The following is an 18,315-nucleotide window of genomic DNA, read 5'->3' as shown; positions in this document are numbered from 1 at the left end:
TGGTGTTATTTCTGAAGATGATAATAGGGGGAAAAGTACTGCTAGAGAAGATGTGATGTGATGTTCGTGCTTGCTCACCATCCCTCTCTGTTTTGGAGCAAGACCTTTGGATCTGCCAGCATGTTGCCTTTGTAGGATGGAGATGGCCTTTGTTACCTTTGAGGAAAGCCTACAAAAAATTAAGAGCTTATAACAATAACACCCCCCCAAAGCAAAACCAAAAGAAAAAAGAAAACCCAAACACTTATAATTTTCTCAAGAGAAAAATCTTCTATCTTAACAGTATCTTGGCAGCTGAATTGCCACAACTTTCCTTCAGGCTGGGCGTGTTCTTCCTCTCTGGGGTGTTGGGGTCTCCTCCAGCCCCCGTCAGCTGAGGGTGAGCTCCCACGGGACACGTCCAGAGTGGGTCTGTGGGGTGCCTGGCTGGGATGTGGAAGGGATGAGGGACAGTCCAGTCGAAGAGGTGGTGATGGTGCCAGCCTGTCCCCAGGAGCCTCAGCTGGGTGGAGGTGGTGGCGAGGAGCACTCCAAGGAGAGCTGGTGGGACAGAAGGGTCAGGAAGCTCAACAAGGTGAGTGGGGTGACACAGGAGGCGCCCAACATTTCTCTAACATCAGAGACCCAAGCAGGAACTGAACAAAGAAAGTGGGAAGAGGATGAGGAGTCTAAGGAGCAGGGAGTGCAGCTGGTGGTATGGGTGGGGAGAAGAGGGCTGGGCAGGACTGGGGGGATTTGGGGCAGAGCAGAAGCAGTGGTAGAGCAAAAGTATAAACTCTTGAACTGAGGATAGACAGAGGGTCTGTGCCAGCTCATCACTCTCTCCTTTGCGGAAAGGAGCGTGAACCTTGGGCTGTCTTTGTCCAGAATCAATGCGGAGATGAAGCACAAAAAACCTCCCTAAAACCCCACAGTGCTGCTTGGATAATGGAGCGCTCTCATTTTGTGCGGCTGGTGACAGATGCTTTGTGATCCTTCACGCTCCTTTATTTTCTTCAGATGTCAGTGATGGGTGTTCCAGTCTTTTAGATTCCCAGAGCAAAAATCCCGAGGAGTGAATTCAACCTATGTAGCACGTTTGTGAATTGCTTCTTTACTTTTATAGCGTTTCAGTTTGGCAGGTCAGTAGCAGTTGCAGCCAGTGCCTCTTTGAGCTGCGTGCAGCACAGTTACGATGGGATTGTTTTTTGGGGCGCTCTGACATTATAGTTGTTGAGAGCTGAGAGCCACACAACGTGCATTGTCCGTGGAAAGCTGTGGAGAGACAGATTTGGGGTAGGTGCTAGCTGGGTGTTCCCAGCAGTCCCACCACTCTGGGATCTGGGGCTGCTTTGGTGATGTCGGTCTGAGTCTCCTCTTTGCGCTTGTGTCTCACCAAGTGGGGTGCTTGGGTGGCCCAGTGTTCACCCCATGCCAGCACAAGACCATGAATTATTTACTAAATGACTTACAAATTGATGCCTTATCTTTGAAATCCGAAATTCTGGGATGAAACATGAAGAATACACATTTATAGGCAAACGCCTCTCTGTCTTGTTTTCCCCTGTGACTTTTAAGCGCCTGAGTTTAAGGAGCTGGCGAGTGTAAGCTTATGATGTGTTTGAAGTAAAATCAAAGTGTGACAGAAATGGCTAATTGAGCACAGCGTTTGAACAGCTGGCTGCCAATGGCAGCAATGGCACGTCGACTCCACAGAACAAGAGAACTCCTACGTCGGGTATCCAGCCACCTCGCAGTTCGCTTTGAAGCCCTCGTTACGCTGTTCTCAGAGCAGGTGTCACATCTTCGAAGGGAAATATTACAGGCTTTGATGGAAGATGAGAAAGATGTTACACGTCCGCTTAGTGTAACTTTAAATAAAAGAATCATATTTTAAATGCAAATGTCTTGCTTGTTTTTGAGTTGTAAGAAGATGAACCGCTGTCTTAAGAGTGGATTTGCTTTTTAAGTGTCATGCAAACCTGGTTTTAGGATTGCTAATATGTGTTTCTCTTGTAACCAATTATACTCACGACAAAGAGGAATCAACATTTTCTGGAAGTGTATGTGCGGGTTGTGCTACATCATATATAAGTAAATAAATGTCAGCTGTGGTGTCACCTGGGGATTAGGGCAGCTTGGTGTTTGTTGTGAGAGGGTGGGGGTTCACAACCTGGAAACAGCCCTGAATCCCCTTCAAAACCTCACTTTGGAGCTCTTCCCACATGGCGTCTTGTTATTTGTTGGTGCTAAGGATAAAAATCGTGACAATTTCCAAATAAAATACAAGCTTAGTCCAACATAACAGTCTGACTGGGCTGCCTGTTTTGGGTCAAACCTATGGTTTTACTGACACACGTTTGCATGTTTAGCGTAGGATGAAACCAGGGTGTTTCTGCTGGAGGAACAGGTGGTGTGCTGGGACCGTGCTGGGCCACCCCAGCCTCAGAAGGCAGCTCTCAGCACCTGCAAACTTCTTGTGGGTCTGGTTGCTGTTACTCACACTGCAGCTTTCACTGGTTTACAATAATGAAAAACAATTCTTTTGCAAATATTTATATGGCTATTCGCCCTTAAACCCCTGGGAGAGGGAGAAAATAAATCAACTTTCAATTTCTGATATTTCAGCTTCTTGTTTCCTGCAACTGTAGCTGCTGACCCAAATGTGAACACACAGAAAACATATGCTGCCTTTTCTTCGTCAGCTATAGAAAAGATGGTTTTGGAGCACGCGAGATGTCACATCTGTTTAGTCAACAAAATATTGTCGTCTCCATTGCACTGAGTGGCTTCCTTTGTAGTAAAAGCTGCATTTCAGGATGCCAGTTAAATTGGGTCTATAAATTCTTTTAAATGTACTTTATCTTACGGAGTTTCTCTTTTGTTTGCAGCAAGGGAAGCCGTATGTCTTTGATAGAGTGTTACCTCCTAATACAACCCAGGAACAAGTTTATAATGCCTGTGCCAAGCAGATTGTCAAAGGTAGGTGTTGTCTTTGTTTATTCCTGCTTGGGGGGAGGGAAAAAGATGTCTCCCAGTCTCCTTAAGCTATTTGAAGACAGGATAATAAATGTTTAGATGTCTGCATGGGAGTTTTGTAATTAGCAATTCCAAATGTTTCGTTTTTTAAGGACCTGTAAAAGAATCAAACCAAAAACCAAAACAAACAATAAAAAAAAAAAAAAAAAAAGAGCTGAGGGAATTGCAGCAGTTGTTCCTTACTTTGTCCTTGTGTGTGACTCTTATTCCACACAAATACTTGCTTTTTGTGGTTTACGAGAAGCAACAAAAAGCGTGTTCTTCATGCGCTGTGAGACTGTTCAGTGCGGGATGAGCGTGGAATAGCTGTTGTCTTTGGATGGAAGGATGGACCATTGAAGGGAAACATAGTGGGGACTGGTTTTGTAGCTGCTTTGCATGCAGATAGCTTGCATTTAAAATTGAAAGGAGAACACAAGTGCCTACTGGATAGCACGCTATTTGATTAAAACAAAACTTTCATAAACTGTTGAAATGTCAAGATTTTAACTTGAGAATCAAACTTTTGTGTGCATTTTAATTGCCTGTCGTACTTCCCTCACCTCCCAAATCACCCTCACACCTCCTGCTGGGTTCTGATGGTGGATTGTCCATCCGTGATGGTCTTACACCTGCTACAGCGTCTCGGGTTTACGAGTAGAACCTGCTCTAGTTGTTCCCTGGCCTCGTGTGGTGTCCCTGTGTCCCAGAAGATTTGGTCCTCAGGTTTTGTTTGTAAATCAAATTATGTAGACAGTGGGAATGGCGTGGGTTTTGTTTGTAAATCAAATTATGTAGACAGTGGGAATGGCGTGAGAGTTGTGCTCTTAGAGCAACGCAAGGCTGCAGGTTGAACACTGTGGGATTTATGTGGCATGAGAGATTTGAGGTTGCTCAGAGGTGCAGGAGCGGTGTTGAAGGACTCGCTGGCGTGTCAGCGTGGAGCTGTATCTGCTGAGAGCTTGTGTGTCTGCCGGTGGGGAGAGGTTCCTGGGGTGAGCAGCCCTGCTCCAAGCCGTGGATTCTGTTCTGGAGGAAATCGGCTGGCTCGATCAGCTGGCCTGGAGCAAACCAACATGTGTGCAGTCTAGGTGATTGGGGGTGAGGAGCAGAAGCTAAGTTATTTGATGTTGGAGAGAGGAAATGAGTCATAAGACTTCAGTTGCCTCTTCTCAGAGGGGAGCCTAATTACGGCAATTCTGACTTCAAACAGTTAAGCCTTTAATAAAAACTGGTGGGACTGAAGTTGTAGAGCTTAGAAATCATTAGTTCAGGTTGTTAACACACCACTCAACTTTTGGAAGTTTGGGGAACTGTTTCAGCGTACAGTGTGTGCTAGCAGAAGCAGCACATCGCTGTTTGTAGACTTGCGGAGGGTATTTATATCCCCTGTGTAAGTTGGTTTCCTCTGAAAATGAGAAAAATAAAATCCTGTTTGAGAGCAATTTGGAAGACCTAAATCGGTGACTAAAGTCTTCTTCATTAACCAAATATGAAGGGCAATTCCTTCGGAAGTCCTATTTGAAAATAGAGTTCAAACCTACTTCTGCATGTGTGTTAACCTGGACCTTCTAGGTACCTTGAAAGGCAAGTTTGATGCGGGGGAGAGGGTGTAGAAGAAAGGAAAAGTGGAAGAGAAAACAGGGAAAAAAGAGATGACAGAAACTGAGGAGAGAGATGGGGAAGGAGAGAAAGGGAGAAGGGGGAGAGGAGTGTGAGAAAGGAGAGGGCCGGGGAGGGAAGGAGACCAAGCACAGCGTGACTGGAGCGATGTTCTTGAGCTCTGGGCTTACATTTCCATACTTTTAATTTCCAGTTTAAAGCCTAATAAAGTGAAGAATGTGAAACAGACTGGGCTGGAGCACTATTTAAATCTTTGAGACTTTTTCAGATAGCTTTTCAAGGTTACCATTTGTTATCAGATTTCATTATACTCCCATGAAACGGCTGATGGCTTCATTGTGATTAATGTTATTACAGAAAATGCCAGCTGGCCTCACAGTCTCTAAAACAATGTTTATAATAACGATGCTGACAATGAGAATGATCTAAATGAGGTTTTTTTCACTGAAGAAGAAATGGGATTAGGTTTAAGTAAACAGCTCAATGACTGAGTCAAAGTTTTTCACATTTCGTACGTGAGAAACGTGATAAACACAGAGGCTGTTAGAGGAGGAGAAGCAATCTTGTGTGTTACAGGGATCTTTTTCAGGCTGGGCGCTGGGATGTTTTTTTCAAAGTACTCCCAAGGGCAGAGGTCCTAATGGTAGAATTGTGTGGGGAATCATCGCTGGTGCATACGGCCACAGTTTGGGAACTTGTGTTTGCGGTTTTTTAACCCAACTAAGAAATATCACTCCATTTGAAAGGCTGCAATGGTGTATGATTGCCACCACTTCTGCTTTGTTTCCCATTGCTTACTATTGCCAGAAAACAGCGTTATCTTTTCAGACTCCACAGATGGATGTCTATGTCCACATTTTGTGTCTTTCCTACAATTAAATTGAGGGGAGGATATTTAATGACCCAAGCTATTGCTGAGCAGTGCAGCTGGGAGCATGTTAGTGCACACGTGGACATCTGCACATCTGTGTGTCCTGTGAGGAGGAGAAAATGGCTTCCATGGTTTTTCGGGTGGTAGGATTGCTCTCAATGGGTAGTTTATTGACTTTCTATTCTGGTTACAAATACCAGCCTCAGATGGCGAGCCACAGAGCTAGAAAAGATAAGTGTAGAGTCATAGAAATGAAGCTGAAAGGACTTCCAGAAAGCCATTTGGTCTTTCTTCTTGCCATTAGGACTTCTCCGTGGTCAATTTGAAAGGTCTCCAGTCCAGAGCTGCCCTTGGTCACTTGTTGCAGAGCTCTGCTGGATGCTCTCGTGCTGCTGGAAAGACTTTTGGGGTCCCTAACCCAAGCGAGGCTGTGTTGTAGCCCCGACCCAAGGGCAGTGGTTTTACACCGTTGCTACTATCCGTCCTCGTCAGGAAAGTCACCATCTGGCAGCAGCTGAGTGGCAGAGTTGAGTAGCTGGCTTTTGTGGGGAGGGTAAATCAAACTGAAAAGCACTGTAGAGAGAGTTGGACCAGGAATTAAGAAAAGCACTTGGGCTGGTTTTGTTTGTTATGAGTTATGTGAAAATCCCAGCTGATCTTTGTCCGGTCACTTTGTACATCTGTGGGTTTTTTTCCTTGCTCCTCAGTTTTGTGCAGGCTGTTTCTGTGGGGGACTGTCTTGTCTCTCTATTCAGGTGACAGATGGTATATTAGCTGTCTTAAGGTGGAAGGCTTTCCAACAAAAATAACCTCTCCTTCTACCGAGACCACCAACCTTTTTAATTGCGGGTGATGCAAAGGACTTTTTTTTTAATAGAAGAAGGTACTTTTTGCTAATTGGGAAGGTAAATTACGCTTCCTCAAGCAGTGAGGTATCTTAGTATACATTTATGCAAATTTGGACCAATTTTCTTATATAACAGTTGATTAATGAGGTTATTTTCCCCCTAGGCTGTGTAGAAGTATAGAGTTGACATTGTACCTTGCATTCACCTGGAGATAATAGGCCTTTTTTTTTTTTTTTTAATTAGAACTGTTTATTTTTATTTAAGTTAACCAAGTTTGCCAAAAAGAGGAAATGGTAGCAGTGAACTCCCGGATTCTGTTTAACTGTCCTGGGAATTTAAAGGCATTTGGATGCCAGGTGGTATTTTGGAAACAAACAGGAATTGTGTATGTTTGCTCAAGGATTTCTGAACCACCCTCCCAGGACAATTATTTATATTTTTTGATGCCTAAACACCTTTGAAACTCTGTTTGTGTGCACCTTCCAGACACTTCAGCTCATCTTCCCTGTGTGCTGGTTTTCTTCTAAAGAGGAAAATGAACCTTCGTTCTTTTCCAACTTCCAGATAGATTTTAGTTTAGAATAAAAAAGTCCAAACACAAATATTTTCTTTCCTTGCTGGCTAACAAAGGTGGAGACTTCTACACACTATTGGAAAAACATGCCATTAAAATTGCACCCATGAAAGTTCAAGTGCGTGGGCTTTGAACATGGTGCAGCCGGAGGGCCGGCAGCGAGGCTCGCCAGCTGTTCTGTCCTGCCTTCAGGCCACCGTTGTTGTAGTCCTTCCCTTCCACTCAAGTTCATTCTGTTTTGAACTGAAAATCAGTGAGGTGTTCCTTTCAGAAAAGAACTGGTGGGTGACTGTTTTGGAATACCAAACCCATGAAATTTGGCCCTCTTTAGAAGGCTGTTGGTGAAGTGATGGGTTGAAGGCATGAACTCAGGATAGCTCTGCACCTATGGATGGACATGTGGTTTTTTATCTATGCAATTATTGTTTATAATTACTTATTTTAAACTTTGTTTCCTTAAAGTGAGATTAAGCAATGTCTATTTTTATAAACAGATGAGGATGCAGCATTCATATAAAACGTTAATAGCAGAATGACAGTAGTTATAGCCTCTCACTTCGTCACTCTCCTAGATTTCAAGATTTGAAAAATTTACCCAGCAATACTCCATGGAGGTCTACACAACCTCTGGCATGTCTGGCCTCTTCAGCTCTCCAAAATAGTTCTGCCACAACATGAACAGTTACACTCTGTGTTTAATTAGAATAAGTGTTTTTAAATGGCTTCATTCCAATTTCATCCTTACTGAGTACGGCTGTGCAGGAAATGTGGGTCTATACAGCAGTTGTCTTTGAAAGAGTTTTTTTTCCCTTTCCTTTCTTTTTATCCATTTCTTGTCTTTGAAATCACCTTTCTGTGGTTTTTCTCTGATTTTTTTTCATGCTTGCTACTTTTTCATTCTTTTTATATTTTTCTAGGATATCTTGTTTACTTATCCTTCCTGTCTGGACCATCTACATACATACCTGTGGAGCTAGAAATAAGGGGATTGTATGTGTCTGTGTTTATGGAAATGTAGTATATATGACATTATATGTAATAATATGTAATATAGTCTTGTTTCTATATTTACTATAAATATACACACACATAGAACTTTTTTGTCCTTGGTATCCTCTATTAGTACAGATATAGAGGGTGGGAAATATTTTCTGCTCTTGTTTCCCCCTGGCTTTGCTGCACTATCTGTCTGATGTCTCTGCTCTGGAGGGCTGTGGCAGAGCTCTGGTACCGAGTACGATGCTGCTGACCCCTGGCCAGAGGCATGGGGCACGGTGACGAGGGGAAGGTGCGTGTCCCTAAGCAGAGCACCCTGGCCAGCATCCTTCTCGCTGCCCTCGGCAGGGGCTTTCAGAGGGGGCTGATGGGAGCAGCACAGGGTTATCACCACTGGTTCAAGGTGGAAGGTTTCCTTCATTCTTTAGTAGCAACTATAATTATTACTCTTTTTTGAAAGCTGCATAAAGAGGTAGCCCTACTTAAGACTTTGAATTCACTTGCCTGGAGCAGGTCCAACCCAGTAATCCTTTCAGCGGCAATGAATGGATGTGGGACTGTGAGTAAAAACCAGCTGGTTTGCAGCCCTCCTGGATTTCTGACCACTGCTATAGACATTGACCACTGCAAAGTTAAAACCAGATATTTTTATATCTTAATGCAATACAAAATTAATCCTTCTGCCTTGAGAGAAGTATATTTTCAATAAAGCAAATTCCTGTTCATCTGACTTGCTTCTTGCTTTGCTCTCCTGCTTTGCAGGCAAGCTTGGAAGTTATCGAGGCCATGAACTGCTGAGGGTATTATAGTAGTAGAATTATACAGTATGGGTTTGTTTAATTTTCTCTGTGATGTGTGGTGGTTTAAAATGCAGGCAATTAAGTTTTCTCTTTCCCATGTTATACAGCTCTATTGGATAATATCTAGTGTCCAGAGATATTTTTTTTCCTCAGGAAAGTGAGAGACATGTCAAGCATTCTGTAATTCCCTAATTTAGATTCTTATGATTATTTTTTTTTGCCTAAAGATAGCTAATTATGACGTATTTTTTCTATTATTTATTGTGCAAACTATTTTCTAATCAAGCTTCGACACTGCGGAAGACTTATGAAATGCTGATAATCCAGCTTTAAGGCATCAAGTTTTAATTGCTTTTCTTCTTCTTGCAGATGTTCTTGAAGGCTACAATGGCACAATCTTTGCTTATGGACAGACATCATCAGGAAAAACGCATACTATGGAGGTACAGTGGCAGAATCAGATCAGCTTGGTAGCAGCAGTAGAATTGTATGTACCAATTACCTGAACAAACCAGCTCTCTGGAGCACTCAGCTGTGAACAGACATATCAAAAGAGATCTGGATATGTTTAGCTTCTACTGCCTTTTAAGCTGGAGTATTTCTTTCTATGTAGAGTTGTTTTCAAGAGATGTCTACAGATATCTAGCTAAACTAACTAGAAAAATACCAGTATAGCTTCTCCGCATTTGTCATAACGGTTTAGGTATGTGTCTGTTTTAAAGGATATGAGTGAGATGAGTTAATCCACAAATGAAAACAGTAATAAGGGTCTGCAGAGTCCCCTTGCATGCAGGATTATGAAAATTCATGCCTTGCTTATTGGTTTTCTCATTTGCTCTCCCCTTCTGGGAATACCACTCTCACATGCTGCAGCACAGATGGATGAATGTAAGAATTGTTTCTTTGGAGCAGAAGAATATCGAATTATACCAGATTCCAGTGGCTGAAGTCCTAAGTCTATTCATATTTCTGCTGTGCGCAGTGTGACAGTGTAGTTTTTTTCCTGTGGGTTTTTTTTAACTGTTCAGTTAGAAGACATTTAGATATTTTGGTCTCTTCTAAAACAGGAGGCTCGTTCCAGCATTTAATCCTCGCATAGGATTGTTCCATCACAGCACTGTACAAGCCAGGTGTACATGTCTTGGAGCCTTTCAGTTCAACTGTAAACTTTAAACAGAGGGTCTACAGCAAAGTTTTGCTAAATGAGAGGAAAAAATGAGCTTTCATTTGCTCAACAGCATCAGATGGTTTTGCTACACGATTAACACAGGTGACCTGCCTACCCTGAAGGTTAAAGGAGAAGGAAAGCAACATTCTCTCGAGCCAACAGGCCCTGGTGAAATTGCTGTTCGATTGCCACAGTTGTTCCTTTCCTGGAGGATGCAATAACTGATGCCTCACGTCTAATTAAGTCTGTCCTTGTGAGGATGGGGGAAATCACTAGCTCAGCCCTCACAGATGGCACAACGGCTGAGTAATCCACCAGCTCTGAATGTAATTAAATCAAAATGTCTGCAGGGCTTGAGCTGGTGCTTCCACATGGCATGGGGAAAGATCTCTTAAAGCCAATTTATATTCAGAATTACAAGCTGCGATAAAGAAAATGACTGTAGAGAAGTGGCTGGTCTACTTCTTTAATAAAGAAAAAGCTGTCATTTTAAAGTGGAATCAAGTCTATATTCAGTTTTAATCCCCCTTTTAACCTAACATCCTCTTGTAAAGTTGCTAAAGTATGTTGTGGAAGAAAAAAATAGTCTGAATTTGAAGAAATAGGAAATCCTCTTGGTAAAGCTGTTACGGAGGATTTTCTGTGAAATGCTTCATAGTGTTAGTGTTAAGCTTAGAGAGGACACGGTAGTGTAGTATAGCCAGGATAGGCTTTCTGACATACACAGCCCTTTCTCCTGTGCGAGATAAAACATTTGCCAGCCTGTACAGCAGGATAGATAGATACCTTCTTTAAAGTTACATGTTTTTGCCCATGAGATTATATTGATGGACTTTGACCTTACAGTAGAGTTTTCAATCCTAGGTCCCTGTAGGCTGTAGTTATTGTATCAACACCCTGAAAAGAACCAGCGCTGTCTCAAATGTTACACTTCACTGGCTGCTGCCTGCCTGCTATGTTTAAATGTGAAAATTAGTGTTCTTATTAAAATGAGAGGCTTTAATGAGCAGAGAACTCGCTGTCCGGGTGCTTTGGGGGAGTTTAACTGCAGTGTCAGCATGGCAGCAGCAGTACATTTCTCCAAACTCTTGATGAGGTTACAGCTAAATCCATGAGAGTGGGGTTTTTTGGGTTTTTTTTTGATCCCAGCTTTCCAGTAGCCTACCTTTACCTTTCTCTTCCCTTCCAGTTTGTGGTCTCCATTCATTATAGTGAGACTTGCTGAAATAATCTCTTTAGTGACAATCCATTGATAACAAAGTAAAAATTATACATATTTTTTCAATGCATCACAGAGTGCCAGTGTTACAGCCTTTTAAAGATCTTAACTGTTTCTTTGCAAAGCAGTGAGTGTGATCTTGCTTCGCTGAAGTTTCTACTGACTTAAATAGTGAGAAAGCCCAAGAAGTTGTAGATGCAGTGATTGAGTTACGTGCACACTTAATCGTGTTTTCCAGATTAATTTCTCTTCTGAGCTAGAGAAAGCTATGTAAAGGCAAGTATAATTATTACAGGGTATGTTGAGGTTTACGAGAGTATTTACGTAAATATTTTCTTAAGTTGTTGCTTACCCAGAGCCCAAGCAGTTATTCAAAGGAAAGGTGATCCCAAAGCTGGTGCACCTCTGTGCAGGCAGAAGTCTCTGCAACAAAACTTTGAATTCAAACTGTCCTTTTGCTGAGCTAACAACCCAGCTCACTCAAAGCTACTACAGAAAAGGTTGGTTTCAGTGAGCTTCTCCAGGATTTCTTCAGGGAGACGGGATGGACAGTGTGAAAACTGTCTTGTGGTCTCTGCTTAGTACCAGCACTGTGCGATGGAACCAAGGTAAAACGAAGTGCTGGGGTTTGGCTGGAGCATGTGTTGGTGCATACAAGTTTATTTACTCACCCTCTTTTTCATTCTCATGTTCTGATGTACAATGTTGTATCATATGAAAAGGATATTTTGGTTTTTGAGAAGCTTAATAGGGTATTGGATATGGTATAGCATTTAACTGCTTCTGCTGCAGAAGGAAAACTATTTGTGTACTATTGAACAATATACTGTGTATGGTGTAATATATTCATGGTTTAGATAGAGCTGAGTGCTGCTGGGGAGTGCAGTCAGCAGTGTAACTCATTTATCTGTATTCCTCCCCCCCACCTTTTTTTCCCCAAGATTTGTAATTCAAGGGCAGAAACCTAGTAACTGCTTTAAATATGGGCTTTGAGATTGAGGGAGAGACTGTGTCAGTTCTTCATGTTCAATTTCCTTCATCCTAGGCTGATGCTTGGAAGTTGACTGTCATTTCACCAGCTTTAGCATAAAGAAAGCGATGTCTAGAGAGACTATATTTGAGTACACCGAAAAAGGCTGAGAAACTTGGAAAACAGGTCACTGTGACCCACTAGTCACTCACAAACATGCGTAATACTGAGAAATACATGTGTGCATGTGTTATTTTCTTCCTATTTTGCTAAAAACAAAAAAATGGTGGTTAATCATCATTAGCAATTACGGATCAAATCTGATTTCACATTATTTGGAAATGTATTATTACCCACTACATTTAAAAAAAAAATAAGTTCCAGTATTTGGATTAGGATGCTTTGTGGTGCTGATATGGGCAGTAATATATGGAAAAAGATCTATTCAAAAGATTATTAGTTTCTAGACACTGTGTTCTGATGGAGTCTTATGACTACTGACTTGTTATTGCATATGTAAGCAGTTTCATAAAACATTTGGAAATAACCGTACAGTGTACGCTGTAGGCAGAAAAGGTTTTTATTTTGAGTTTGTATTTCTCTTCAGTTTTCAAGTGGTGTTAGCTTTCCTGTACGTGTCTGGCTTTTTCAAAAAGAGCAATGCAACTCAAAGGAGCCGTGCAGCCAGGGAAACTGTTGTTTTTGTTTAATATTCAGATCTTGAAAGAACAGAGGAAGGTAGTTGTGCAGATTAACATGGAGAACAGTAGTGTTTGTAAGGCAGGGTCCTCTGGCAGCGGGCCCAGCGAGCTCCAATCAGAATATATTACTCTAATCCCCAAATCCCCGCAACCCAGATTTCCCTTTAGCTTTCTAGCATAGTGGAGAAAGAGAAACAAAATGCTCTCATACTTCTTGTTTCTGACATGTTTCCAAAGATCCGATTTAACTGGGAGAACCGGGCTGCAATTTGTACGTTTGTTTGTGTTTATTCCGCTATCTTCAGTCGGAGAGTGACAGTGTAAATAATGTCAGCACTTGGCGAATGGCAGGAGCTGACAAAACAAATGGGTGCTCTGTTGGGTGAAGAGTGCTAATATGTCGAGTCGTTCTGCCACCTTTTATGTGCACTTATATCAAGCAAATCCCCCCCCAGAGCAGCAGACAGGTTCATAGGGGCCCACGGGAGGAGGGTGTGTTTGGACAAGGCTTTCTCCCCTCCTGTTCCTGAGCAAGGCTTTCCAGCTTACGGCTGGCTTTTGTGTCCGCAGGGGAAGCTGCATGACCCTCAGCTCATGGGAATCATCCCAAGAATTGCACATGACATCTTTGATCACATCTATTCCATGGATGAAAACCTGGAGTTTCATATAAAGGTAAATGCGGGATGACGTGTTACGCAATGGGGAGGTTGGAAGAAAGCTGAGCTGGAAGGGGAATCTGCATTCATGCTATAACGCTGTGCTGCGGAATTTTTCCTTTCTCCCTTTTACAACTCAAAAAAACATTAGGTTACTAAGGATATTTACTAGAAATAACCCAATCTGATATTTACTAGAAAAAATCCAATCCAATACTTACAGGAAATAATCCCATACAGTTACTCGCCTTTGAGGGAAATTTTTTTGAGTGTTTTCAGCTTGAGTTTGCTAGTCCATTGCTTGCCTTGTCTCTCACTGCAGACTTGGCAACTTGGTAAGAAAGAACACCCTTATTTCACTGTAGCTTCTCCAAAGACCACTAGTTGTGGTTCCCCAGCCCCGCTAGTTGTGACTGTAAATGCTATTGATCTGTGTGATATTTAAAAGAATTCCGACCTGTCATTCCTATCTCAATGTCATAAACAGTCCTCCCTAACACATGGGTTTGAAATGGAGGAAAGGTGGCAGAAGGATGTTTAGAACTAATTTTTGCTCTCAAAATCGTACATATGGATTCCTCAAGATGGTGGACTAAGACTTGATTTGAACAGCTGATATGTTTTCCCTGTCCTTATTGTGATACCAAACATGTGATCTCAAATTATTTGAGTGACCTTTAATTCCTACTGTTCATCCAGTCTCGTGGGGAGCTCTCGGGCATGCGGAGGCATCGGTCCATCTGGCAGAGTTAAGGTCAGGGTACAGCTTTCTTCTAAATGGACAGCAGTAAAATTAACCAATGGATTGCAGGAAAAAGGGGTACTCCTGTGTGATCCCCCCCAGACACACAAAATATACTGAGATGGCTCCACTCAAGTTAAATCGCTGCGCACAGACGGGGTGTGCAAACACCATCCCTTCTCCTGCTATGACCAGGGGATGCTCTCTGAGAAGGGAGCTCTCCTCCTCTGTCCTGCTTGTGCCTAAAAGTTGGAGATGAGTGACTCCTTATAATATAATGCTGCTTGTATTAAAGCCCTTGAAGCATTTTGGGGGATATATATATTTTTTTTTCCCCCAGTAATCTATCAGAGTACATCTTATAGCAGTGCCTGTTTGTGAGTGTGCTCACAGAGTACAGACAAAACCAGCAGACATACAAAGGACAAACCATCTAAATAGTTTAATGAATATAAAGATAATATTTTAATTGTAAAATATTGAGCTCCTTAGGAAGAGACACCTCTGAATTTTCATAGAAATGTCTTCCACAGGGGTGACACTGATTTCTTTTCACCATCTGTAAAGGTCTCCTGTGGCTATTGCTGTTTTACACAATAGCACTTGGATGCCAATGGATGGGGATCCCCTCCTACAAGACACAGTAAATTCCTGTCCCGGCAGGAGATTATCACTTTCTAAATCATGTTCTGCCAGCACTGAATGGTTTCAGTGCTTTCCTGTCATAGCTGACATTTATGAATATCTTACCAGAAAAGCTGCCTAAATAGCAATGAATGAGTGAGTGATTGTACAAGGAGCTGTTGTTGAGAGAAATGCGTGTTCTGTCATTGGGAGCAAGAATTTAACCAAACTGTCACACTCTTAACAATTGAGCCAACATTGAAAATTAATATCATTTTTTTTCTCTCTCCCTCTTTAATCGAGACCCGTTTAGAACAGGGAGGGGAACTTGCTATCTCCTGTGTGTGTGGGTCCTTAGCAGAGTGTTAACAGGATAATATAAAGCACGTGAGTCAAGTCTGGGTGAACCGGACTGTTGAAATGAGCTGGTCCCGAGGATGGCTTAAAATGGGACACAGGTGAAGTGAATGCACAAAAGCAAAACACATCTGTATTTAATAGCAGGTGTCACATAGGAAGATCAGCTCATCAGTATAAAAAAAATAGATATAACTTATTTTTTTTTAACTGGATAAAGCTTATTTAGGGTAAGGTTATGCATCATCCCCCTAACACACTTCTGTTTGCTTCTGTGAGTCTAATACCTTTTTATTAAGAGAGTAATTCGTTCATTCTCCCTCTCCTTAATTTTTTTTTTTTTTTTTTGAGGACAATTGTCTCTCTCTTTGTTACAGAAAAGCTCATTTTCATTTTCTTCTTTGGGACTTGATTCAAGACAGAACTTTTACATATGCTTCCTTTAAAAGTTTAATTTTATATATATTGCTAAGGCTTATCTAACTTGTGTGTTAAACCACTGTGGGTGCTGTCTGCTTTGTGCTGGGGAATATCAATGTACCTCTTACAGCTGTCAAACCTGACCCTTCTCATGATGCAGCTGTACTGATATGACAGTGGCTGAATCGATTTGAGTCTGTTCAATATTTTTGTCAATTTTGCCTATTTAAAAAAAAAGATGAAGATAAGATTTGTCTGAAGTTTTTTTTTTTTTTTTGTATACTTTCCTGGTGAATCATTGATAAATGGAGAAAGATCAATGACATGTAAATCCTTCAAAATACAAATACTTTCATGTGAAAGATGTGATTCAAAGTATGTGGGAGGTAGATTTTATTTTGAGATTGGTGCTTTTTATTTTGATAGATATGGAAATTTAGGTACAGAGATTTTTGAATCACCAAAGTTTAAATCTGTAATGTTTATGATTGCTTAATTAGGTTTCCTACTTTGAGATATATTTGGACAAAATAAGGGACCTACTTGATGGTAAGTTCTGTATTTCTTCTGTGACTTAGTGTTTTTTGGCTTGGTATAGTGCTTTGAATCAAGGCTTAAGGGGAAACAGTTTCTTTGAGAGGGATTGATATTTAAGCTGTATGATTGGGTTTGTGAAAGAATTTTGCAGTTTAAGTCGTCTGAGCTCTGATTCTTGTGCACCTACCTCTGTGGTGCTACATAGCTTGATTATAAATCTGTGAGTACAGAGAATTTTACTGACTTCAAGGTGAAGTGGCTGCTGATGGTAACACAAAAGCAGGAACACATATTTGGGCTTTTTTGAATTCCAGTGGGTTCTTCTGTCTCTTTTGAAATTCTTGCTGCTTTGGCAAGATCCAGTTTGGTCTGTGTTTATTTTCTTAATCCTAGCAATAAACAAAAGCTCTTGTGCTGTAAAGTTAACTTCAAAGAAGCAGGTACAAGATTGATAGAACAAGAAAAAAGTTTTATGTGACAGAAATACTGGTAGGTAATAAGGAGTGTGAAGTGACTACAGTCCTCATTTACAAATTTAATACATTCACAGTATTTGTCTGTCATGCCTGGAGCTGACACATTATTACCTGTGGAATATTCCTAATGATCACCGTCTTTTTTTCTAGTGTCAAAGACAAACCTCGCTGTACATGAAGATAAAAACAGAGTCCCATATGTTAAGGTACAAGGCAGATTTGACACTTATTTTTTCATTCTTTCTCACATATGCATTTATTGACACATTTCCATTTGTATCCCAGTGTGTTTGCTGTGATGATTCAACTCACGTACAGAGGCTTGAATGTTCAAGTAGTATGGGTCCCTGAATTTAGAAACGGTTTCCTGAAATATTAATGGGCTTGATTCATGTTCGCTTTATTTTCCTGACTTGAAACATTTACATTTTGATGGTATGGTGTTAAATTTTAAGTATTCATATTCCCATTTCATGTCAGATATGAAAGAAAACACCTTGAAAAATTTTGTTCTTTAATATGTTGTTGAATAGATGCTGTAATCTCACAGTATTTTAGAACAGATTTGTTGGATTAGGAATTTATGACTTCCTGGGCCCTTGCCAAGTAATATACTTGTTATGAACATGCGAGCCTTAATAATGTAGTATTGTTCTGTTTATTCTTATCCTGGGAAGGGCAAAAAAAAAACTGATAAAATCCTTCCTTCAGTGATATTGCATTAAGGCAGAGAACAATTTGACCAAGTCTCTCATCTTGTGAACGAACATTATGTCTTAAATTATGCGATGGACAACTCCTGAAAGCTGTGCAGAGGCATGTTTTGGTCCACTGCCTCGCTAGTGATCACGTTGGATGTTGATGGTTCATCAGTGCTAAATATTCTTCTTGATGGCATATGGAGTACTAGCACACTTCCTAAAGTTTTCTGGTTTCAACTTGTATGTTTCTAGGGTTGTACAGAAAGATTTGTATCTAGTCCTGAAGAAGTTTTGGATGTCATTGACGAGGGGAAAGCTAACCGTCATGTAGCTGTTACAAGTAGGTATTCTGCGGGGGCTTTTCTGGCTATGAAGTGTGCGTGCTTCTAGCTTCCTAGTGGTGTATTGATTCTTCGTGTTCACAAAGTAATTTGAGTTACATGAACAATGAAATGATACACAAATTGTACCACTTTAATCGTGTACTTTCTTTATCGCTTCACTGCATACAGAAACATTTATTGACTGTTTCAGCTTTGAGAGCTCCTGAATTTAACATATGGCATGGTATAGTATTGTTATATGAAATGTCAAAATATGTCTTGTTACGGATAGTATAGATATTTTGAAATAATGTATAATTGAAATTTATTTTTTATGATGCACTGGCTAACTTCTTTCTTTTCCCTGTCCCTACCTTCTTGCTTTGGCAAATACTGTGTTGTTTTAGCTTTCCCATGCCTTTCTCATCATACTAATAGAAATGTGTTCTCTTTTTTCTGAGTATTGTGGCCTCCCGTTGTTTCTGCTATTCTCTTTCAAAAAATATCCAAATACACCTTTGGCTGTGACACTACCTGTTGCATTTGGTGCAGACAGAAAAGTTCTTACAAAAGTTGACGGACAATGGATTTTACCTGGACTGAAATGGCAAGGAGCAAATTTGGAAGTGTTATTGAAAAAACTGAGTTTGGAGATGGAGGAGAGAAAGGGAGTTCAGATAAATATAAATATATAAATATATATATATAA

At 41.0% G+C, this 18,315-nt stretch overlaps 1 protein-coding gene across 1 annotated transcript; it reads left to right on the top strand.

Moving 5' to 3' along the window:
* Positions 1-442: 442 nt before the first annotated feature.
* On the top strand, positions 443-17,659 carry LOC104467269 (the record flags this gene model as incomplete). The annotated part of the gene is made up of 7 exons (XM_010080995.1): positions 443-574; positions 2,871-2,961; positions 9,079-9,152; positions 13,338-13,442; positions 16,070-16,118; positions 16,733-16,788; positions 17,536-17,659. Coding segments are annotated over exons 1-7 (631 nt in total), but the record flags the coding sequence as incomplete, so codon positions are not given.
* Between the last annotated feature and the right edge of the window lie 656 nt (positions 17,660-18,315).

The sequence above is a fragment of the Pterocles gutturalis genome, unplaced genomic scaffold, assembly GCF_000699245.1.
Source record: "Pterocles gutturalis isolate BGI_N339 unplaced genomic scaffold, ASM69924v1 scaffold17736, whole genome shotgun sequence".
Taxonomy (NCBI): domain Eukaryota; kingdom Metazoa; phylum Chordata; class Aves; order Pterocliformes; family Pteroclidae; genus Pterocles; species Pterocles gutturalis.
This window is presented reverse-complemented; position numbering and strand designations above follow the sequence as displayed.